The sequence below is a fragment of the Rhamphochromis longiceps genome, linkage group LG7 (genome assembly GCF_057381845.1).
Source record: "Rhamphochromis longiceps isolate RC_006_pf linkage group LG7, R_longiceps_female_GT1.1, whole genome shotgun sequence".
NCBI lineage: Eukaryota > Metazoa > Chordata > Actinopteri > Cichliformes > Cichlidae > Rhamphochromis > Rhamphochromis longiceps.
This window is the reverse complement of record NC_140563.1, coordinates 56,376,044-56,401,192: the sequence shown is the minus strand read 5'-3', so window position 1 is coordinate 56,401,192 and position 25,149 is coordinate 56,376,044. Positions and strand designations below refer to the sequence as shown.

General features: G+C 41.9%; 1 protein-coding gene across 2 annotated transcripts in view; it reads left to right on the top strand.

The window, feature by feature from the left end:
* LOC146666432 (synaptic vesicle glycoprotein 2C-like) overlaps positions 1-25,149 on the top strand; it is a 71,440-nt gene continuing 46,291 nt past the window's right edge. Inside the window, exons 1-2 of one of the 2 annotated variants that reach the window (XM_085414456.1) lie at positions 1-205; positions 8,608-9,500. In XM_085414456.1, the coding sequence (XP_085270582.1) occupies positions 8,894-9,500 (607 nt within the window). In that variant the 5' untranslated portion in view covers positions 1-205; positions 8,608-8,893. Of the gene's footprint in view, positions 300-8,607; positions 9,501-25,149 lie in introns of both variants that reach the window. The other variant, XM_085414455.1, reaches the window with a different exon arrangement.

Below are 25,149 nucleotides of genomic sequence, written 5' to 3'. Positions count from 1 at the left end.
ACCTCCCATCAGCATCCCTGGGCTTTCTTGGACTGCAGCAGAGAAACCGCTGCATCGAAGAAGACAAGAGGAGAAAAAAAATAGAAAAAAGAAAAAAGAAAGAAAGAATTAATTCGTTGCTCACTACCTCCGTGGCCGTGTAGAGACGCAAATCAAGGAACGGACACTTCAGAGTCTTCGAGTTCGTTTCGATGCACTAGAAATTGTAAGCATTTATTCATTTGTCTCACTGAATATCAGCAACTATAAGTTCATCTCCTCCATCACCCACGCTTTAGTCTGGATAACTGTCATTAACGGTAAGAGGAAATTTCGTATTCACCTGCTGCTTAAAAAAATTGCAGTAGAAAAAATAAAATGCTCCGCGCTCATGATTGACGGGAAAGTTGGGCAACTTTCGAAGTCGTCCAGCGCGAGCATCTTAAGCTGTGCTTAGAATTAGAAATCCACACCACAGAACTGTGTTTGATCAGAGTAGCTCCTCATTTTCTTGATGATCAGAGCAGATTCTGAGGCGTGTGTCAGCTTTTGCCTGCTGCCAAAGTTTTATTGATTATTATTATTATTTTTAAATATATTTTTGTGTCTAGTCTTTTTTCATCGTGGAGCAATGCTGCGACTTTTTGCTATGCGTGTGTGTGTCCATGGAAAGGGTGATGGGGTAGGGGGTGCTACCATCCTGACGCGATCATTGGTCATAGAAAAAGCGAGTCGGTGCACGCACGGCGAGGCAACCCCGAGCTTCCCCCTCCGCTTAGCGCGCACGAGCAGCCGGAGTGAAATCTGCAGTAAGATGCGCACAGAGAGAGAGACGACGAGGGGAGGGGGGGAGATAGGTTCATCCATTAATCAGGAGTCAGTGCTCGATGCGGTGTGAGGAGAGCAATCTAACTGTACAGCGTAGTGCGACGTCGTCTCGCAAGGGAACATTGAAAGGACTGCCCGAAATCTAATTATGGGACGCCAGTTGCGTCAGAGGGCCGCGCGGTGATTGATGTTCCTTCCCGCTCGTGCTCTGCGCTATACTCACCCGGTGGCGCCGCCGCGTAGAAGCCGCAGTAGTAAAAACGCTGCAAGTGGAACAAAGAGGAAAGTGACAGATGAGTTTTGCATAAAGCTTTCCCAAACTTCCCCATTCATCCTTCTGGAAATTGTGACCAGGTGTTCGCTTCGAGGCAGTTCTCTTGACCGGATAAATGTTCCATTTGAATAGATATTTGTCAAACACCCAAGTCAGTAAATTGATGTTTGCCTTAGGCCCGTGTGCCTCCGTGTTTGGTTTAGCACGCGAGATGGCAATGAAAACATCCATTCATCTATTCACATTAGTCGTTTTCACTTCTTTGTTAATCTCAATTTTCATCTCTGTTTGAGGACAGTACGCACAAAGGAGGGTTTGGCTTGCATGTCTGCGGCACACGTCTCACAGATGGTGGGGGCAGAAAGTCAGGATACAATCTGTCAGGCGGTCACCAGCCTGTAGAGAGCAGGGCAGGTAACATCAAGCGATTCATATGTGGACATAAGTGAAGAATGTCTCCCTCAATTATTTAGTAGCGCTTCATGACTATGTCTTCTTTTAACTGGATTCAGTGTTCAGTATGCCAACAAAGGTGGGAGAGTCCTTTGTAAAATTCGCTTCATTTGCTGAGATCAGTGATGTGAAGCCACCTTCATGTCTTATGCTTCAGCAGCTCATCGTTTTACTGTGTGGAGGTTAATTGAAATCATAATGAGTTAAAATGTTTCCACCTGACCAAATGTTTTCTAGTATCCCTGGCCTAATTAATGTGTCACGTATAGGACAATGAATTTGTTTCATATAGCACAAGAAGGTACAACAGCAAGATACCAGGAAGAACTGGAGTGACTATAGAGATCTGACTTTATTCAGAAGCTGAGCTGAACAAACACACTCACACCCGGTCTGTTGCTTTGAACTTCACTGGCTTGTTGAAAGTGAATATTTAAGTTGGAAATTTTTTTCTGAGAGGCACTGTGCAATTTGCTGAGAACAAAATGATGCAACAGCAGTCATCATCCATCCACTGAGGGCTGGATTAAAAAATCCCACTAAAAAGTTAAAGGGTGTTCCAGTGTCCCCTTTTTGAGCAGCATAAGGAGAGAGACAAACAAATATAAAGTGGTGGATTCTGACATGTTGACAAAGCCTAAAAATACAGAAAGTTCAACTGAGCATTGCACTGATCATGACAACAGACACACACGATTCAAACTTCTACAGAGGGACCTCTACAGCAGCTGGCCAAGCAGTCAGTAAACCTTCACAACTGTCAACTGGCCTATTGGGATTCTGATCAAAGCAGTCAAGTGGGGTTTGCTTGTAAGTTTTTAGTTATTTCCACTCCCTCTGTGTTCTGTGGCAAATACTCACTTGTGGCCTCTAAAATTTGCTATGTAGTGGTTTGATCACACTACATCTTTTGTGTCAATTTTAGGGAAAACTACAACGGAAAGATATCCCTCTAACGTTCTATTAGAAAACAACCAGGTGTTAAATGTACACATAGATAAGAGGTGTGCTAGAACATGGCATAATGTTTCATAATTTTCTGAGATCAATAGGGATCGAAACGTTTTATACCTTCTTCTTTTTATGCTTTGGCGACAGTTGTGAGGTTTCCTTCAGGCTTTGCTAAGCTTCATACACCTTTCATGCAATACAGTTACAGTTTTTAATCTCTGTCTCCTACAGGCAGCAAATCCAAATTCAAGGCTTACTTTACCTACCCATCGTACCACTATAAAAGTACTCATATTGCATGTCTACATGTGGAACCACATGGGAGGTTCTGAAGTATTTCTGTCAAAATTTAAACTTCTCTTGTGAAGCATCTGCAGAGCTTGGCATGTTATTTTATTCACATGATGTGCATGAACAAATGTTCACTGCAGCCATCTGTGGGCACCGTAGAGAGCCTGTAGGGCTTTGCACATACCGCTTACACTCACATATTGTCAGCCAGCATGTCGCATGCACTCACTGGATCTTATGCTCAACAAAATGTTGCTGATTTTGATATTATCAACAATGAATTATAGTTTCAAATTGAATAATATACTGCTGAAAATAGCTTCTTCCTTTTACCTTGTGTCATAAGAATATGCCTTACTGAGTCTCATAGCAAGCACCTCCAAAGTGGACCTGTGTGTGCTTGCAGGCATCTTGTGTTTTCGTGCGTGTTTGCCAGTGATTAATGAATGTTGCTGGATGGCGTCAGCAGGCCATGACAGCTCGACTGCAAGGAAATCATTTCTTCACCCTCCGCGGACTGCTGATTCAGAACTTGCAGGAATTTTGCTGATTGCAAAATCACAACATGAGAGTTGTTGTAATAATAACCCCAATAACTGCGTCACAGCAGAAGGCATGAGTCGCCATCAGAAAGAAAATAGAAGTGACCATAAGCGATATTAGCTGTTTATTGGAGGAAATGCCAAGGTTGTTGGTTGAAGTGTGGTGACTTATTGTATAACCATGGGTAATTTCTGACATCAGCAATATGTGTATGTGAGGAAATGGATTAAAGATTGCTTCAAAAAGAGACTGGACATTTGGACCGGACTTTTAAGAATTATCTCTGTAGCCCAAACTATATTGAAAGACTTCTAAATGTCAGCATTAATGGCCATTTGCATAAGGAGGAGAACGGTTAGCCTATCATGAATAATGAAATGTCAACAGAAGAGGCATACGTTTCATATTCTGCATTACCATCAAGATGATGACTTTGAAATTCTTGGCGCACTTGGATAAGCGAGATGAGAGATGGAAGAGGGAAAGAGAGGGAGAAAAAAGGAGGAGGTGAAGAGAGATTGAGAGCCAGAGCGAAAGGAAAGTAGAGATTAGCATGGAGACCAGGGAGTACACGCAGACCCAGGTGTCTGTTATACAAAATTATCCATTTCCCTCTTTTATAAAAAGTTCTCTGAGCATTGCTGGATAGTTAGTTGATTGGTTATTTTCTTCTTGACCATTGGGTGTGGAAACTCTCAGAGCATATCATGAGGTTTATCACACATTTAGACCTTTAGTCAGAGGCATCAAGTTCTCAGTTTGGAGGAGCAGTGTGGTTAAAAATGAGGGGAAGTTTGGAAGGAGGAATGTGCTTCTGTACTCACAGCGGTATGCTCAATGGAAGCTCTTTTGTGCATTATAAAAGCACAGAATGTCATATTTGACCAATAATGTTTGATGTATACTGTAAATCCGAGTGTTACTATGAAGTCCTTCACTATATAGTATCTTGTTTGATTTATATAGGGATCTTATATAAATAACTAAATATGTAGTTATTTAGTTATTTAGTTATTAAACAGGATGCTAAGGTCTGACAAGATAATCTACGTAATCTGTTTCAAACCACATTGTGATCTGCCCCTAGATATTTCTAGTTATGGCTAAACTAGTTTTGTTATTTTGAAATGCACCCTGCATCTACTACTTCAGTAGCTAGGTACATTAGTTTAGCTTGCCACCATCTTTTACCTCAGAAGTCAAATGTTGGAACTGAGAACAACGTCAAGCCCGAGTTTGCAGTGTTCCAATAATAATAGTAAGAAAAAAAGCCAATGTTTTGCTTGCATTATCAAGAGTACAATGCAGTATTTGTTTTTTGGGCTCAAAAAGAATGCTTCAGCAAGTTTATAGATAGAACCTGTCCAGTGCTCTGTATGTGGTGTGTTAAACAAGTTACTAATACACAGCAGTGGTAGTACAGTGTTTTGGTGGTAAGACCAACTTAATGGGGGCTTCTAGCTGAAAATTCTGACTGTGAATTTGGAATTTCCTGCTTCCCACCTCAAATGGGACAAATTACATTTACAAAAGTTCTCTCCAAAGACTAAAAATACATTGCTGATCCAGCGAGTAATGGATGTCTGGCCCAAACCAAATCGACTATCGATCTATAGGTTTGAATGACTATGTTGACTCAGGCTAAGTCTGGGTGATAGGTATGTTGGGACATTGAGTCTACATCTGGTCTACATAATATTTGCCATAACACATGTCTACACAAAACAGTAACATACCTGAGCCTGAAACTGTGAGGACCGATTCATCAGATAGATTAGATATTCCAACATCTAACCTTGTAGAATTTTTCACTTCCCACTTCAGGTTGTAATCCATCTGTTTGTTTTTTACTGTAGGACACATGGAAGCAGTGTAAATTATGTAGTTGTCCTGTAGCCACAGAATTAGTGCTGTATCTTTGGGAATTGTTGGGGGGGGGGGTAATCACCTGCCTGTGCACAAAGTTAGTTAGGGCACTTTCGCCACATCATTTGACTGCTGCATTGCACCAAAATCTGCTTCACGTCGTTGTGGAGCTCCGGCGCTTGTGTTCAAATGACAGAGTCCGACTGATGCTTTATCTAATGCTGCAGAGCAAAGGTGGTAGAAGCACAATACATCAACCTGCCATGGTCAATAGGGTACTTCACCCAGTCTTAACACATCACTGTATGCTTTCCACCCAAGAGATTTCACACAGAAATGCAGAAGTGTGTTAAGGTTTTCATCTGCTCTTAGACAAAATCATTTCACATTACTGTGTGACTGCAATGTATTGTCTTACTGATATGCGTACTAGAATCTACAAGGAAGTACTTACAATTTGCTTCTAATGCTTCTAATTAAAATAAAAAGAGTGTAGCCAGATAAATTACTCTTTCAGGTTGTTTGCGATTACTAGTATTTTTGTTAAGGAGATGCCAGTGACTGCTCTTTTTCTCGAGGCCAGCATTGAAGTTAAGAAAAATAAAGCAGTATTTGATTAATCGAGGATTTATTTACCATTAAACAAACTCAGTCGACGAGCCTTCTTTCTCACATACCTGGCTTGTCAAACACCACTTGACCATTTGTTCAGTGTGCACTCTACAGCATATAGTGATGCTAAAGTGGCTTTGGAATGGAAAGTGATGGCCCAGAGGCTTTCTCGTGTTTCTCTTGCAGCAGTGTTTGGGTACAGTGACTGCTGGGTGCTCATATGGCTTGGCCTTGTGGGTTGACAGGTCTTCTGAAATGCCCCACCAGTGTCATAGTACAGAGTCCCCTAAGGAGAGTCAGTCATACTAGCTGACATGTAATTCCAGCCTAGAAACATGAGCCAGAAACAAATCACATTTGACATAAAACAGAGCAGCAAAAGCCACATTTTCAAGGATGTATTATTTTTGAATGCATAACAGAAATACATATAGTTATGGATATCTTTTCAGAACAATAAAGTTTATTCTGACTTAACAAAAATGTAAACCGCATGTATAAAAACATATACTAAATACAAAGCAAACCTGACATACAGAACAGAAAACAATGCAACAGACGTGGTGCTGAAATGCAATATGCACTCAGCATTGTGAAATTATAATTCTAACATGTTAATGCCAACAAAACAAAACAGGCTTAAAAATAAATTTTTGATCAATCAAATCACAGCCTCTGTCAGTGCGCCCCAGGGCAGCTGTGGCTACAATGTAGCTTGCCATCGCCAGTGTGTGAATGACTGAATGTAGTGTGAAGCGCTTTGGGGTCCTTAGGGACTAGAAAAAGCGCTATACAAATGCAGGCCATTTACCATTTACAGCGCCATGCAAAGAAAGTATCAATAATGCTCAAGATATACATTAATCAGCCACCGCATTAAAGCCACTGACAGGTGCAGTGAATGAAATTGACAGTCTCATTTCAGTGCAGTGTTCTGCAGTGGAAACCTTGAGCTCCTGGACGCATGTAGATGTGCCAAATTCCACTTTGTCATATCCACACCCACTGAAATATTGTCGCAAATCAAGCCCACACCCATACGGCAGTGAGACTCTTTAATGACAGTGGCCTCTGTAAGGAGGGCAGTGCATACCAGCAAACTGCGAAATCTGCTCATAAATGGCTCGAGGAACATCACAAAGAGCCCAAGGCAATAACCTGGTGTTCAAATTCCCCCAGATTTCAGTCCACCCATGACATCCATGATGGAAAAGGTCTGCTGCTAGTAGCCAAGATTCTGACACACAAGGGAGTCATTCCATCTCAAATCATTTTTTTTCATATTTTAACAAGCCAATTATCAGATATTTTTTATATATCTGTCCCAAGTTACAAACCCTGATTTATTTTGACGGTAAGAGTGACCAGTGAAAATTGGGCTTTTATCTTTAATAGTTTTTTAGATATTCATTCACATTCAATCTGTCCTCTGGCCATTTTTCAAAAAAGAAAAAAAATCTTAAAAACTATTTAATATATGAAAATAAAACTTCACATCAGTCATTTTATATAGTCAAACTTTGGGCCATAACATTTTTATGCAAATTGGAGATGTCCGAGCAATGCTGCATATAAATTTAATAAATTGTTTCACATTTTCTGAAATACGCAATATGGGCAAAAATATTGAGCCACATTTCTTAAGCTTTGAGTTCAGATGTATAAAATTAAGCACCTATGGACAGGCAGACTGCATGGCTTTGGTTTCAAAAAGCTCACCGAATTTGATTGTGGGATGCTGCCACTCCAACAAGTTAGTTTGTGACATGTCTTGGAAATATTTAGGAATTACATCAACATGGGCATGAAGTAGCAGGTCATGTAAAGTCACCAAGCACAGAGACATGCATAAATTCACCAACACAGCTGATTCACTCCAAAAATTCCTCTGGCATTAACGTCAGCACAACAGCTGGAAACTTCAACATACTTTCTATGGCCAAGCAAATCCTACAGGTGTAATGTGTATGTGGCCCTGTACTTTGTCATTTAGTGTAAGTGCAGGGACCACAAACACCTAGTTACAGTTTTCTAGCCACTGATGTCAACACATCATACTTCATGGGTTGGTCATTAATTATGTTTAGACTACTGCTGTCATGCCATCAACAAACTAATAATGTGTGAACAGATCATGTCCGAGAACTGAGTACAAAGCACTATACAATATACTCTAGAAATACTTCAAGGACCTGAGTTGTAATTAAATGAAACTCTGACAGCAAGCATACCACTATACTTACTGTATTGCTTATTTGTGCACTTGCTTGGACATTGGTTTCTTGATGGGCTCATACAAATAGCTTTTTTTTTTTTTTGCTATGTAGTTCAAACCATAAATAGGAGCATATTTCAGCCAGACTGAGAGTACAACAGTAGTGTAGGTTTGGGATATTTTGTATTCAGGAATATCAGAAAATTTGGCCAGTAACACTTTTACTTTATATTTTATCCATAGCTAGTCTACTGACTAATATTTATTTTATGCCAGTAGATTTATATTACAGCTATGTTTATGAGCATAACAGAACATGTCTAAGTCCCGGTATGTAGAGTTTCTTTAAATCATCAATGCTACTTTCAGCTAACAACTTCAAACCTGCAAAATTTGGCCTCTGTGACTTTTACTTCCTAGTACATCATTTTCATCTCATTAGTAGACTGCGCTTTCTGTCAACATCAGTGGGGAGTGTGGCTGTCTCTGTGTAAAAATTTTCTTTTGGAGTGTGCCAAGAAATACTGCAGGCAGGTATTTGTGACTGGCAGTCTTTAATCAAGCTAAACTTGCTTTTTTCTGTCTGTCCCTGCAGGTTTCCTCTCCTGAGTGGTCACTGGACTTTGAATCTTGCCAGTCTGAGATCAACTGTCTTCTCTTCAGCACTGTCTAGTTACTGCAATCCAATGGAATTAGACACCATTACTTAATTGCTAGTCTTCTGGCAGTTGGGTGGTATTTCAGGGGTAATAAATTAGCATAAATCTTGCTCTGTCTGGGAATAGAAGATAGAAAAACAACTAAGTAACTTATATTTATTGCAGCTGGTGGAATAAAAGTGGACTAAAGCTGAATTTAGTGCTTGTTACCCTCGTGCCAAGATGGAGGAAACGCATAACAACAGGACTTCCTTGGTCAGAGGTGCCAAGGACATCGCTAAGGAAGCCAAAAGGCAAGCTGCCAAAAATTTCAGCAAAGCTGTTGATCGAGCCTCTGATGAATACTCATCCCAGCGCAGCTACAATCGTTTCCAAAATGAGGATGAAGAAGAGAACAACTACAACAGTTATACTCAACAAGATGGTCTTTATGCCGACAATGCAACCAATGAAGAGGACGGGGCCTCTAGTGATGCCACGGAGGGTCACGATGATGAAGATGAGATCTATGAGGGGGAGTACCAAGGAGTGCCTGGATACAATGATGGGAAGCCACGGGATGGTCAGGTTGCTCTGGGCCAGCCAGTGTCTGACAGCCTAAAGAGCCGCAAGGAACTAGAAAATGAGAGACAAGCAGATGAGGAAGAGCTGGCCCAGCAGTACGAGTTGATCATGCAGGAGTGTGGCCATGGGAGATTCCAGTGGCAGCTGTTCTTTGTTCTAGGTCTGGCACTTATGTCCGATGGAGTGGAGGTGTTTGTAGTGGGCTTTGTCCTGCCCAGCGCTGAGACAGACATGTGTGTTCCCAACTCTGGTGCTGGATGGCTTGGTAAGGTTTTTTTCTTTGAAAAAGATGTTATATTAAGAAAAATATTACATTTTTGATATTATTCACTGAATGGTTTTGACGTCCAAAGAGTTTTCCTCGGTCTTCAAAGAAGTCTGCATTTTTTACAAAAATTACCTTGCAGAGTAAGAATATTACTGTTTCACCACTGATATCACCCTACCATCAATGAGGAACATGAAAAAGAGTTACCACAAAATGGAGATACTCAAATAAAATACATGTAAACATCAAGACTGAGCTTAAATATAGCTACACAATATGGACAAAGGTAATGGACAACTACAAAATGACAACTACAAGAGCTGCTCAGCCATGGAAACCCATGCCATGAAGCTCCAGTCATGCAGTGTTTGTGCTCATGCTAATGCCAGAGGAGGTTTGGGCCCATGCCGTTATTGAGTCAGCAGTGTTTTGAACAGTCGGGTTTACAGGAGCTCTGTTTATGTAGTCTGCCACTTCATGGCTGAGTTGCTGTAGGTGCTTCTCCTTACAGTTGATTGTAGAATAGCTAATAGGGAAGAAATATCACGAGATAACTTGTTGCAATAGTGTCATCTTATTAGAGTACCACACTCAATTTTAATGAGCTCTTTAGAACCATCAATTCTTTCACAAATGTTTGTAAAAGTAAACTGCATGGCTAGGAACTGGATTTTATACACCTATGGAAGTGGGACTACCTGAAATACCTGAAATCAGAGATTTATACCTAAATATCTAATGTTACCTGACTGTGGCCTGCTGGAGGTATTTTGAAAATAACAATTAAGAGCCAAACACCATTCCATGGAGTAGTCTGATATAGATGTGACCTTATCTATAAAACTTGACATAGACTTTTGCGGGAAATCTATGTCTAATTGACATAACCAGAAACTCCTTTTATCCCTACATCTTCCCGTCACTCAAGTTGTTGTGGTATGTGTTGACCTGACATGTAGTCAAGTTTGTGTTTCAGCTTAGCTCAGCGTGTGAGCAGGCGATGACATGGCCACCAGAAAGCAGCAGGGGTTTGAGTCCTGCTTTCTTGTCCATCTCTATTGTCTCTATTCAATATAGGGCAAATGTCAGTCAAATATTTTTAAAAAAAAGAAGGTTGCAGCATAGGGTTAAAATAGGGTTCGACATTTGCGTTATGGCATTAGTTACTACATAGATCTGACGATTCATCTGTTAATGTGACAGTCTTCAGAAAAGAGGTTTGTGAATTGCCAAGGAAAAGTAATACATCATCAGTAAAAGGCTTATCCTAAAGTACAGTGGAACCCCAACTTAAGAAATTTATTCGTTCCCGAGGGTCTTTCGTAAGTCGAAAATTTTTGTAAGTCGAAGCACCCATTGCGCCTTTTGAGTGAACGATAGGCTATAGGCTAATTGCTAACTGCAACAACAATACATCGTTCAAGTGGAACAGCGAAGCGCAAGTACGAAAGCCAAGGGGGTTGTCACATGATTCGGAAGGCATTGTAGGCATTGTAGGCATTCTGGGCTCAGCCAATCAGAGCCAACGGATTTCGTTACTCGGGCATTTTGCCGTTAAGTGCCTTCGTAACTTGAATTTTTCGTTAAATGGGGTATTCGTAAGTCGGGGTTCCACTTTATTAATATCTTTTTAATATCTTTATTTTTTTGGATTGCTACTGCTACTGGCTCAGTGAAGACAACAAGAAGTGAAGGGGAGAGTAGGCCACCGAGCTTGGTGCCCTTGTGCAGACTGAAGCTTTTGTCTTAACACATGCATTTGGAGAGCTTTGTAGTGTTTTGTTCCAGTCTATGAAGGAAGAACCAAATCCAAATTTGCACAGAATTACAACTCATTCTCTCTCACTTTTCTCCTACCCCTCCACACCTGTCAGCTCTGGCTGCGAATATACTAATGTGAATAATACTATAAATAAATGAATTGAAACAAAAAGAAAAAAGACAAATGAGGAACTCTATCGAAGTCCTCCTAGCAAAGAAAATGTGTTTAGTGTATGTCTAGTTCTCTGGCTATTAATTTTACTGCATACAATATACTTTTCACTGTTGGGTATGAAAACTGACTGGGCCATTCCGAGCCAATTAGAGACAGCTGTTAAATATCAGTTTGCTATTCCAGAAGAACTTTTTATAGCCATTTTTTAGTCAGATTGTTCAATTAAGTGACCAGGGTCCAGTTTTCATTATTCAACTTAACAGGTGTGTTTTTAATCTTGTTTTACTCATTATTTTGAAGTAAGATTCAGATTTTTTTAAAAAGTGATTTTTATTGCACTTTAGTTAAGCAACGGGATTGAGTTGCTTTACTTTAGTACTTTGAGCTAATGGCAATGTTAGCATGGCAATAATTTATACACATAAAATAATAAAATGTCTTCATCTTTAAGACAACAATAGACAAACATTACTTTCTTAACTTTTTTTTAGATAAAACATATGATTTTTTTTATAAAGTTAAGCAATTCTTTGCGATTTGTTTAATTCACCAATTTTTGTGTGTGACTTGTTTCATTTCAGCTCAGTGTGAGAGTCATTGACATAGAGAGTATAAAGGACATAGCTAATGTGACATTCTTCAGCTCCTCCCATGCCATTCATGCTCTCCATATACAACACAGTTTCTGTCCCTCCATACATAGGACTCAGTTCTGCGTATATGCACCATCTTTGTTTACTCTTTCCCACCCAGTCTTTTAGAGTTCTGATTGGCCAACATTTCTACACGGTTAGGAATATATCGCCACCTGTTGCTTTGGCATGTTCCTAGCAACGTTTTCCTTCGTTTTTGGGTTTACATGTGAACGGAATTTAAAAAAAATAACAAAAACGGAAATCTCAGTTTTCAAAAATACCCATGTAGGTGTGGACGTAGCCTAAATGGAATTACATTGACTAGATTTGCCATGTAGATTAATTCATTGTCACCCATACCTCATATAGCTGAGTCAGCATCTGAGCAATATTGAAATCGGTGTTTGGATAATTATTACTTTGTTGTAACAATTCATATTGGCAAAAAATAAACAAAAGAAATAAATGACCAAAAACAAATTGCCTTACTTTTTGTGTAAGGCAATTTGTTACAACAAGTTACAAGTAGACTCCTATTTTGAAGCGCTCTAATGAACCATCTAAAAGTCATCTAACATTGCTATCAGGAGACATTAATGCTTGTGTAAAGTCAGCTTTGTAGACATGGAGCATAATCTTATTGATGCTCATAAATTAAGTTAAGATTTATATGACACTTATAGACTGGTAGAAGTATTAGAGTGTTGACAGAATTAATCTCATGATCCTAACTTTCACAAGATTTGTGCTTTTAATGACATTTGATATGCAGAGAAACTAAGTGGTGTGTGACACTTTTAGCCATAATCTCATTGCTTTAGGAATTGCCAGTGGGTTGTCATGGCACCAGGTATTTGGATAGATGAGTAGGAGGTGTGTTAAGCTAGATGGATCTCTCCCACTCTAGGGAAAAGTTGTCTGTTTGTGTGCCAATATGTATTATGTTTAAATGTGGATGGTGTGTGATTTGGCTTTATCATTTCTAACACAACTATAAAAATACTAGCTTGGCACTGATATTTTTCTCAGTGTGTTTGTGCTAAATGAAAGTTTTTGTCACTTAATAAGATTCTGAGACAAAAAGTCATCCTTGTCTCTTATTACATTATCTTAGTGTGGCTTTATTACCAGAAGTACATGTAGAAGAGAGTACTAATCTTATTTCATGTTTGGGGGAGCAAGATGGTTTATTATTCACCCAGATTCCTCCTGTATTCTGACTCATCCCTCAGTGGGAGACAGGAGGGAAAGAATAGAAAGAATGAGTCATTTCACCAACTTGTCACACGCTGCATAAATAGACGATGCATATATGTGCTCACTTGCAGATATGCTTAAAAGAACAGTAGCACAGTAGCACTCATTAGTTATTTTTATCACAGATTCTCTGTGAAGGTCAGTGACTCTTGAAGTGGTCAGTAAGATAAGTTTCAGTGGACATCTTGTTAAAAGGAAAAACAATGTTAAAATGATAGAGACATCTGCTTATATTTGATTAAAACACTAATCCCAGCTCGTACATTAGTGTTTGTGAGGTCTGACTGAGTGAATACATATCTATATGTGATATGACTTAAAAAATCTTTGCCTCTCCCCTCACCAGCTTCAGATTAAAGATATCTCACAGCCTTATAATATTGGCAACTTCCTGGACACATTTAGTTTTAGGTTCACATCTTTGAGAACATGTTTCAGTAAATTTAGTCAAGAGACAAACAGATTAAAATTGAGTGGATAAAAGTCCAAAGGGGAAGGTGACCTCACTGAACTTGTTTTTGGCCATAACTCAGGAAATGAAGTTTATCATGCATAATTATGATATATTTAATTTTATCACAGTATTTTAGATAGAATAGCTTAATACAAACTAAATAACACCAATAATAAATACATATATAATCACTGCCAGGACACTGCTGTCGGAAGGAAAAACTCCCTTTCAACAGGAAGAAACCTGACTAAGGGAGGGGCAGCCTTCTGCCACGACTGGTTGGGGAGAGAGAAAGAAGACAGGATAAAACACATGCTGTAGAAGAGAGCCAGAGATTAATAACAGGTATGATTAAATGCAGAGAGGTCTATTAACACATAGTGAGTGAGAAAGGTGACTGAAGAAGAAATACTCAATGCTTATGACTAAATAAGCAGCACATATATTATCATTGATTACTTGCTGCTATTCAATGCACACCTATGAAAAGTCTGGGTAGTCCCAGATCAAAGCCTTACTAACATGAATATATTTATTATTTATATAAAGGAATTATCTCATTTTTATATTTCTGTCCCTGATCTACTCCAAATACTTTCTTTCCCTTTAATATAACGTAAAAGGTGAAATGCTATCTTGATGTGGGATGGTCCACTTTTTTTTTAACTCCCTGTCTTTTCTGTTAATCCTGCTCTTACGCTCTAACACAACCTCTTTGTGTTTCATAGCCTCACTGGCGATCTGAAGATATGGGCCAGAGTTAATCTCTGCAGCATTGTGCTTCACCGCAGTTTAGCTATGGTAGACTGGCTCACGTATCTCCCGGGAGAAAAGGAGAGAGGCTGAGATTTTACACACTTCCTCTAAATGTCCTCTTCTCCTTTTCTCCTCCACCACATATGGCTTTAATTTGTCTGCCGGTGTTTTCCTGCATCACAATCACCCTTTTTGACTGTTTTAGTTCAAATGTGTGCTTGCTCAGATGAAACCATGCTGCAGGTGTAGTGTAGTAAGAAGACTTTAAAGGGGATTTTGGCCAGCTGATATTTGTTAAGTCTATCACCTTTGCATGCTGTGGTTACGTACTTATAGAGTCACAATCACCACAGACACCTGAAGTTTATCAGCACAGCAGAGTGATAAATAGGCTCTGTGCAGCTTGAGGTTAGCAAATTAAAAACCTAGGCTAAACATGTCCTCTTCACAACCAAGGACAGCATTGTTAGCTAATCACCCACTTAAACGATGTGGGCTTCATAGATAATTGGCAAACTTTCTGGAGGAAACCTGGTCTTGTTAGGAGAGACGCCATCCATCCCACTTTGTATGGAGCAGCTCTCATTTCTAGAAATATGGACAAATTTATTAAACCCCCCAAAATATGACTATCCAGAGTTGGGACCAGGAAGCAGAGTTGCAGTCTAACACGCCTCTCTGTCCTCTGTCCTCCTGCTACCCCCCCCCCCCCCCCCCCCCCAAAAAAAACCCCATTTCCACTGAGACTGTGTCAGCTGCCAAACAGACAAAAAACAAACTAAAAACCAGCAATAGACAACTTAAACATTAAAAAAAATTACAAAGAAAGAACAATACAGTATCCACATCTGAACCAAAGAGTAAAACAGTGAAATGTGGATTATTAAATATTAGGTCTCTCTCCTCCGAGTCTCTGTTAGTACATGACTTAATAATTGATCAACAAATCGATTTACTCTGCCTTACAGAAACCTGGTTGCAGCAGGAGGATTATGCTAGTTTAAATGAATCAACACCCCCAAGTCATTCTAACTACCAGAAATCTCGAAGCACAGGCCGAGGGGGCGGTGTGGCAGCAATTTTTCACACCAGCCTATTAATCAACCAAAGACCAAGACAGACTTTTTGTCACAGGCTGGGTCTCCGACCCAGCACTCTGAGTTCTCTTTGTATTTTTCTCATTTTTTGATATGTTATTAGTTTTTGTGTTATTTCCTATTTTGCCTTTAGTTTGGGCAGTTATTGATGATTGTTCCTGGGTTTTTTTATGTTTGGGGTTTTGTATTCATTCATCACGTATTAGGTCTGTCTTATTGTGTTGTCATGTTTAGTTTTTAGTGTTTCCTGTTTTATTCTGACAGTGTCATGTGTTCTTTGGTCATTGTATTTAGTTTCACTCCTCCTGGTCCTGTCATTAGATTCATGTCAGTCAGCTGTTTCCTCATGTGTCTCCACTTCCCTGGATCACCTCATGTGTGTATTTAAGCCTTTTGTTTTCTGCTTGCCTTGATCGGTTCGTCTGTTTATTTGACCTCAGTCTTAGTTACGGTTTTTGTCTGTTATGTATTATTAGTCTTAGTCATGGTCTTTGCTTGTTATTTTCCACCACAGTCATAGTTTAGGTTTTGGTCTCAGAATCAGAATCAGAATCAGAATCAGAAAGGGGTTTATTGCCAAATGTTGAGCAGGTTTACAACATTAGGAAATTGCTGCGGTGCTTCAGTGCAAACATAGTGTCATAAATAGCACTTAAATAGACATGAAAAAAAAAATAAAAGTAGGGATAAGAATTAAAAGTGCTACGTAGAAAGATATGTGCATGAGATATACATGGGATATATACATGAGAATAAGAATTAAGAGTGCTACGTTGAAAGATATATACATGAGTGCAGGTGGTGATCAGTGCCAAACATGGAATGATGCAGTGAACACAGCGTAGGGTCATGTGTTAGTGGCGGGAACAGTCATATGGTTATTGTTCATGTGTCCAACAGCAGAGGGGAAGAAACTGTTCTTATGGCGAGAGGTTCTGGTGCGAATGGACCGGAGCCTCCTGCCTGAGGGGAGCAGGTCAAACAGACTGTGTCCAGGGTGAGAAGGGTCAGCTGAGATCCGAGCTGCACGCCGCAATGTCCTGGAGGTGTACAGGTCCTGCAAAGATGGGAGTCTGCAGCCAGTCACCTTCTCAGCAGAGCGCACAACACGCTGCAGTCTCTGTTTGTCCCTGATAGTGGCTCCAGCGTACCACACGGTGATGGAGGAGGTGAGGATGGACTCGATGATTGCAGTGTAGAACTGCATCATCGTCCGTGTTGGCAGGTTGAATTTCTTCAGCTGCCTCAGGAAGTACATCCTCTGCTGGGCTTTCTTGATGACGGAGGTGATGGTGGGCTCCCACTTCAGGTCCTGGGTGATGGTGGTACCCAGGAAGCGGAATGAGTCCACAGAGGTGATGGGGGTGTCAGTCAGGATGATGGGGGGGAGTGGGGCTGTGTGCTTCCTGAAGTCCACAATAATCTCCACTGTCTTCTGGGCATTCAGCACCAGGTTGTTGTGGCTGCACCAGGACACCAGACGTTCAACCTCCCTCCTGTAGGCAGACTCATCCCCATCAGAGATGAGCCCAATAACGGTGGTGTCATCTGCAAACTTGATTAGCTTGACAGACTGGTGGGTGGAGGTGCAGCAGTTGGTGTACAGGGAGAAGAGCAGAGGAGAAAGAACACAGCCCTGAGGGGAGCCGGTGCTGATGGTCCGGGAGTCCGAGACATTCTTTCCCAGCCTCACATGCTGCTTCCTGTCCGTCAGGAAGTCAGTGATCCACCGGCAGATGGGATCAGGCACATTCATCTGGGAGAGCTTGTCTCGGAGATGGTCTGGAAGGATGGTGTTGAAGGCAGAGCTGAAGTCCACAAACAGGATCCTGGCGTAGGTTCCTGGGGAGTCCAGATGCTGCAGGATGAAGTGTAGGGCCATGTTGGTGGCGTCGTCTACAGACCTGTTGGCTCTATATGCAAACTGCAGGGGGTCCAGGAGGGGGGCCGTGAGGGTCCTGAGATGGGAGAGAACTAGGCGCTCAAAAGACTTCATGACCACAGATGTCAGAGCCACGGGTCTGTAGTCATTTAGTCCAATGATCCTAGGTTTCTTGGGGACAGGGATTATGGTGGAGGACTTGAAGCAGGCAGGCACATGGCATGCCTGCAGTGAGGAGTTGAAAATGCCAGAAAACACTGGGGCCAGCTCGTTTGCACAGTGTCTGAGGGTGGCAGGAGACACGCCGTCTGGGCCGGGAGCTTTCCGAGCATTCAGGTTCTTAAACTGCTTCCTCACATCTGCTTCATGAATATGAAGAGTTGTGGTGGGAGGAGGTGGTGTGAAATCCTCTTTTGTGTGGGGTGAGGAGGGGGGTGTTGTAGGTGAACAGTTTGAAGGTGGTGATGGCTCTATGGAGGGGGGAGAGGTGGGGGAATTAGTGTCCAAAGTGCCTCTATTGTTGGGGCCGTTGGAGGTGTGAAGGCTGCCTGATGGCTCGTCAAAACGGCAGTAGAAGTCGTTAAGGGTGTTGGCTAAGAGCAAGTCATCAGTGGAGTGGGGGGTTTTAGGCTTGTAGTTTGTAATATTCCTCAAACCTTTCCACACAGAGGCCGAGTCATTCTCTGAGATCTGCTGCTGCATCTTCTCAGAGTGCTGATGTTTAGCAATGTCCACTTCTTTAGTGAACCTGTACTTGGCCTCTCTGTAGCAGTCCCTGTCTCCGCTTCTGAACGCCTTTCTCTTTTCCAGCCACAGCTTTTTGAGTTTAGGAGTAAACCAGGGTTTGTCATTGTTATAACTCACCCTGGTGCGTGATGGCACAATGCTGTCCTCACAGAAGTGGATATAGGAGGTGACAGTGTCCGTAAACTCGTCCAAGCTGTTAGAAGCAGCCTTCAATGTGTCCCAGTCTGTGGTCTCCAATCTCAGTACCGTTTAGTATTTTGTTTCTTAGTGTCTTGTCAGTTTATTTTGGTTTCCTGGTTTACTCCTGCCGTCATCTAATAAAGGATCACTTTCTGTTTAAACTTACACTACTCGTCATCATCTGCTTTTGGGTCCTGTTTTCACTCACATCGGCGCACCCCGCCGTGACACTTTTAATTCATTTGAAAGCCTGATGCTTAACCTTGTCTCCACCCCAGCTGTGAAACTCAGAAACCAGTCTTGCTTGTTATCATCTATCGTCCACCTGGGCCTTACACAGAGTTTCTGTCTGATTTCTCAGACATTTTATCTGATTTAGTTCTGAGCTCAGATAAAATAATTATTATGGGTGATTTTAACATCCATGTAGATGCTAAAAATGACAGCCTCAACATGGCATTTAATCTGTTATTAGACTCAATTGGTTTCTCTCAAAATGTAAAAGAACCCACCCACCACTTTATTCACACTCTCGATCTTGTGTTAACATATGGCATAGAAACTGAACATTTAACAGTGTTTCCTGAAAACCCTCTCCTGTCTGATCATTTCCTGATAACATTTACATTTACAATAATCTATTACACAGCGGTGGAGAGTAAACTTTATCACAGTCAATGTCTTTCTGAAAGCGCTGTAACTAAGTTTAAGAATATAATCCACCCACGGTTATCATCTTCAATGCCCTGTACCAACATAGAGCAGAGCAGCTACCTGAACGCTACTCTACAGAGGTCGATTATCTTGTTAATAATTTTACCTCCTCACTACGTACTACTCTGGATACTGTAGCTCCAGTGAAAACTAAGGCCTCAAATCAGAAGTACCTGACTCTGTGGTATAATTCTCAAACACGTAGCCTAAAGCAGATGACTCGTAAGCTGGAGAAGAAATGGTGTGTCACAAATTTAGATGACACACAGCTCTATCTGTCCATGAAGCCAGATAATACACACCAATTAGTTAAACTGCAGGAATGTCTTAAAGACATAAAGACCTGGATGGCTGCTAACTTTCTGCTTCTTAATTCAGATAAAACTGAGGTTATTGTACTCGGCCCTGAAAATCTTAGAAATATGGTATCTAACCGGATTCTTACTCTGGATGGCATTACCTTGGCTTCCAGTAACGCTGTGAGGAACCTTGGAGTCAGACTGCTTTCTTCCATTTGCGCAACATCTCTAACGTTAGAAATATCCTGTCCCAGAGTGACGCTGAAAAACTAGTTCATGCATTTATTACTTCCAGGCTGGACTACTGTAATTCATTATTATCAGGATGTCCAAAAAACTCGCTGAAAAGCCTTCAGCTAATCCAAAACGCTGCAGCAAGAGTCCTGACAGGGACTAGAAAGAGAAAGCAGATTTCTCCTGTATTGGCTTCCCTTCATTGGCTTCCTGTTAAATCCAGAATTGAATTCAAAATCCTGCTCCTCACACACAAGGTCTTAAATAATCAGGCTCCATCTTATCTTAATGACCTTGTAGTACCATATCACCCTATTAGAGCACTTCGCTCTCGCACTGCAGGCCTACCTGTTGTTTCTAGAGTATTTAAAAGTAGAATGGGAGGGAGAGCCTTCAGTTTTCAGGCCCCTCTTCTGTGGAACCAGCTTCCAGTTTGGATTCGGGAGACAGACACTATCTCTACTTTCAAGATTAGGCTTAAAACTTTCCTTTTTTGCTAAAGCATATAGTTAGGGCTGGACCAGGTGACCCTGAATCCTCCCTTAGTTATGGTGCAATAGACGTACAGTGGGGCAAAAAAGTATTTAGTCAGCCACCGATTGTGCAAGTTCCCCCACCTAAAATGATGACAGAGGTCAGTAATTTGCACCAGAGGTACACTTCAACTGTGAGAGACAGAATGTGAAAAAAAAAAAATCCATGAATTCACATGGTAGGATTTGTAAAGAATTTATTCGTAAATCAGGGTGGAAAATAAGTATTTGGTCAATAACAAAAATACAGCTCAATACTTTGTAACATAACCTTTGTTGGCAATAACAGAGGTCAAACGTTTACTATAGGTCTTTACCAGGTTTGCACACACAGTAGCTGGTATTTTGGCCCATTCCTCCATGCAGATCTTCTCGAGAGCAGTGATGTTTTGGGGCTGTTGCCGAGCAACACGGACTTTCAACTCCCGCCACAGATTTTCTATGGGGTTGAGGTCTGGAGACTGGCTAGGCCACTCCAGGACTTTCAAATGCTTCTTACGGAGCCACTCCTTTGTTGCCCGGGCGGTGTGTTTTGGATCATTGTCATGTTGGAAGACCCAGCCTCGTTTCATCTTCAAAGTTCTCACTGATGGAAGGAGGTTTTGGCTCAAAATCTCACGATACATGGCCCCATTCATTCTGTCCTTAACACGGATCAGTCGTCCTGTCCCCTTGGCAGAAAAACAGCCCCAAAAGGGCTCATTCTGCAAAGTTCTTAAATGGTTGGACATTACAGGAATGGCTTAGAGGATGCCCATTCAATCTGTGAGCAAAGATACAGAGGGTCACCTGGGTGAGGATGTTTGCTGTTGAGATACCCAAAACATCTGATGAACCCAGGAAACATCACCGATTATGCATCCTAGGAGATATTACTTAAATACACGAGAGACTAAGAGCTTAGCATACTTTATTATTGAGAATATCTGAAGTGGAAAAAAGTCCATGTGTCACATGTGAATTGTTCCAGCTTGTACACTTAGCACTTGCACTGCTATGTGTGAGAAAATAAGGATCTGAGTGAAATCGTTGTTTTGACTGGAATTATAATCAGCTGACTGGGTAAATAATTTCACACAAGCAATTTGAAAACTTATGCAGTGCGAACCACAACCTGTTAAAGCTAGCAAGGCTAAAATTGTTGGTCAAAGCAGGATCAATAATCAAATTGCATATTTCCACACTTACACTTATTATTCTGAGTACATACAGCTACATGAAATGCTCCACAGGTACCCACATGGTGTATTCATAATGGCCCAAAGTCTCAGTGTGGAATGATGTATACTTCTTGCCTTCAGAGTTCATCATCACTACATGAAGCGAAGAGAGGAAACACTCAGACAGCATAAAAGATGAATTTAGCTTCCTGATCTGATAATTGAAGCCAACCTGGAAGTGTCTTAAATCTGGAATCTTTTTAAAGGCCACCAATGAACGATAGCTGTGGTTGTTGAAAGACGTCATATCCTATTAAAACCCAGAGTGTACATAAAGTGTTACTTTATACCTTGGCACATACCTTTGACGTTGCGTGATGAACTCTGTATTCCTCGTCCACAGGTAAACGCAAAAAAGGAGTTTTAAAAAAATCTCCGTTTTCGGTGATTCAAAACGGCGTTTACGTGTGGACGAAACAGCTGCGTTTTCAAAAATACCCGTGTAGGTGTGGACTTAGTGTAAAAGAGTTAGTAGTTTATTTCCTTACTACCTGTAATTTATTGCAGATTACTTGTATTTGCATAATTGCTTGCTAAATGTTTGAGGTCTGAAATAAACCGCAATGGAGCAAAATATGGGTGTATGTGGTTGGAGGATGTGTGCGTGCGTGTGCGCAAACATTTTTCTTGTAAAACAAAGGGGGGCCTACCAAAAAATGTTTGGGAACCACTAATTAATGCCAGAATGTGTGTTGCTCCCAGGGGTCTTCTCCTCCTCCCTCCCTGAAACAAACTGTTTGTATGATTCCCTGCAGCAACCACCTGTCAATCACAGGTGGTCTTCAGGGAATCCCCTCATCTGTTGAAATCCTGAAGCTCTCCTCTCATCCATGCCAGGACATTGCATGGTGACAGGATGAGAAAACAGAGCAGAAATGTGTCAAGAGAGAATTACACTTGCACATAAGAGCTAATTACTGTGGAAAAGTAAGTGGCATGCATGCAGACTGCTGAGACTCCACTGCTGAAATAATCCCACTGGATGCAACAAAAGCTACACAGTGTAACATTAGAAGCAGACACTGTCTGGTCTTACTTAAGAAGAAGATTAACACTTCATACTTAACAGTTCAGGTGTTTTCAGAACAACTTTAGTAAGGTTTACTTTGCACTTCTGAGGTCCTGTGACTACAAGTGTTTGAGAAATGGAGGCAAGTCATAACCCTTATATGTGTTTAGGGTGGTTGACCATGGCTGTGATACTCTGTGAAAGACGTTGCTGTACAATGTCATCCTTTTAGAACTTTTTACGGACAATATATAATTTTGTCATTTAGATGTTTTTATCTAAACACACACTGAATAAACTTCCAAATCCATCTAGGTGGCTAAAAATGCAGTGGTATGGTGTACTTTTCTACTCAAGCTTTTTTTATTTTTTTATTTTTTTTATTTATGAAATTCCACATTCACCAATATTCATCCAAGCTAATCCAGTCTACATCCAAATTTCTTAATTTTAATGTGAATATTTTAATATTCACATACTGATGAACACACCAGAGAGCAACTTGGGGTTCAGTATCTTGTCCAGGACTTTAAGGTCTTTGAGGAGAAAATGTTCACTTATTCCCTAATATATCCCACCCACTAACAGTGGCCGTGATGAAGAGATAGTCAGTGTTATTTGCTATTATGCCTTATCAGTGTAAATATGGAACTATAAAATTTGAATACACTGTTGAATTGCAATATCTGACAAAAAAAATCACTCTGGTGCCAGGGCTGATTGACCATCGCATGTTTTGGGGGCTTAAATATCTATTTGTTTTAACCATTGAGTATGATTCATGCATAAATCACTTATTTATGATACAGTATTTGATTTTACTGCAATACCAATAGGTTTCTAATCTTGTAAACTATCTCAAATAACATCCATCAAGTGAACTATCACAATCATGTCATTTTATTTTCATATTAATGATCTAATAACTGATCAGTTTGTCATGCTGACAATGTGCACAGTCAAGTAACACTGATGAAATGGAAACTTTGTTGGTTTCTTCGGTAGTTGGTAATCAGGGTTGGAATTGTAACTCACAAAAAAGTCATGTGTTAGACTTATTGAGAACACAGGCTGTTTTACAAGAGGGATCTGGTCAAAAAAGCAGTCCTTTATCTTTACATTTGTAAAAGTAACAAGTAATCTAAGGCTGTTTTATTTATGTATTTATTCATTTTACATTACACTCCTCCTTGAATCGCTACCTTATCGTGGTGGAGGGGTTTGTGTGTCCCAGGGATCCCAGGGGCTATGTTGTCTGGGGGCTTTTGCCCCCTGGTAGGGTCTCCCATGGCAAATTGGTCCTGGGTGAGGGACCAGACAAAGAGCGATTCAGAAGACCCTTATGAAAAGGATATCGAGGGAACAGTTTACCGTGCCCGGGATAGGGTTACCGGGGCACCGCCCTGGAGCCAGGCCCGGGGAGGGTGCCCGAGGGCGAGCGTCTGGTGGCCGGGCCTTAGTCCATGGGGCCCGGCCGGGCACAGCCCGAAGAGGAGACATGGGCCCATCCTCCCGCAGGCCCACCACCCGCAGGAGGCGCCATAGGGGTTGGGTGCATTGTGTGTCGGGTGGCGGCCAGGAGCGGAGGCCCTGGCGGACTGACCCCCGGCTGCCAAGACTGGCAATAGGGACATGGAATGTCACCTCTCTGGTGGGGAAGGAGCCTGAGTTAGTGCGTGAGGTTGAGAGGTACCGGCTAGATATAGTCGGGCTCACCTCTACGCATGGCTTGGGCTCTGGAACCAGTCTCCTGGAGAGGGGCTGGACTCTGTCTCAGTCTGGAGTTGCCCCTGGTGAGAGGCGGCGGGCTGGGGTGGGTATTCTAATATCCCCTCGGCTTGCTGCCGTTTCGTTGGGGTTTTTCCCGGTGGACGAGAGGGTTTGTTCCCTGCGCCTTAGGGTCGGGGAACGGGTCCTGACTGTCATCTGCGCTTATGCGCAGAGTGGCAGTTCAGAGTACCCAGCCTTCTTAGAGTCCCTGGGGGGGGGGGGGGTGCTGGAAGGTGCTCCACCTGGAGACTCTGTTGTCCTGCTGGGAGACTTCAATGCTCACGTGGGTAACGACAGCGAGACCTGGAGGGGCGTGATTGGGAGGAACGGCCTCCCTGATCTGAACCCGAGCGGTGTTTTGTTATTGGACTTCTGTGCTAGTCACAGTTTGGCCATAACGAACACCCTGTTCGAACATAAGAGTGTCCATAAGTGCACGTGGCACCAGGACGCTCTAGGCCGTAGGTCGATGATCGATTTTGTAATCGTATCACTAGACCTGCGACCATATGTTCTGGACACTCGGGTAAAGAGAGGGGCTGAGCTGTCAACTGATCACCACCTGGTGGTGAGTTGGATCAGGTGGCGGGGGAGGATGCTGGACAGACCTGGTGCACCTAAACGCGTAGTGAGGGTGTGCTGGGAACGTCTAGCAGAGGCCCCGGTCCGCGAGATCTTCAACGCACACCTCCGGCAGAGCTTCAACAGCATTCCGAGGGAGACTGGGGACATTGAGTCCGAATGGACCATGTTCAGCGTCTCCATTGCCGAAGCTGCTGCATTGAGCTGCGGTCGCAAGGTGGTTGGTGCCTGCCGTGGTGGTAATCCCCGAACCAAATGGTGGACACCAGAGGTGAAGGGAGCCACCAGGCTGAAGAAGGAGTCCTATCGGGCTTGGTTAGCCTGTGGGACTCCGGAGGCAG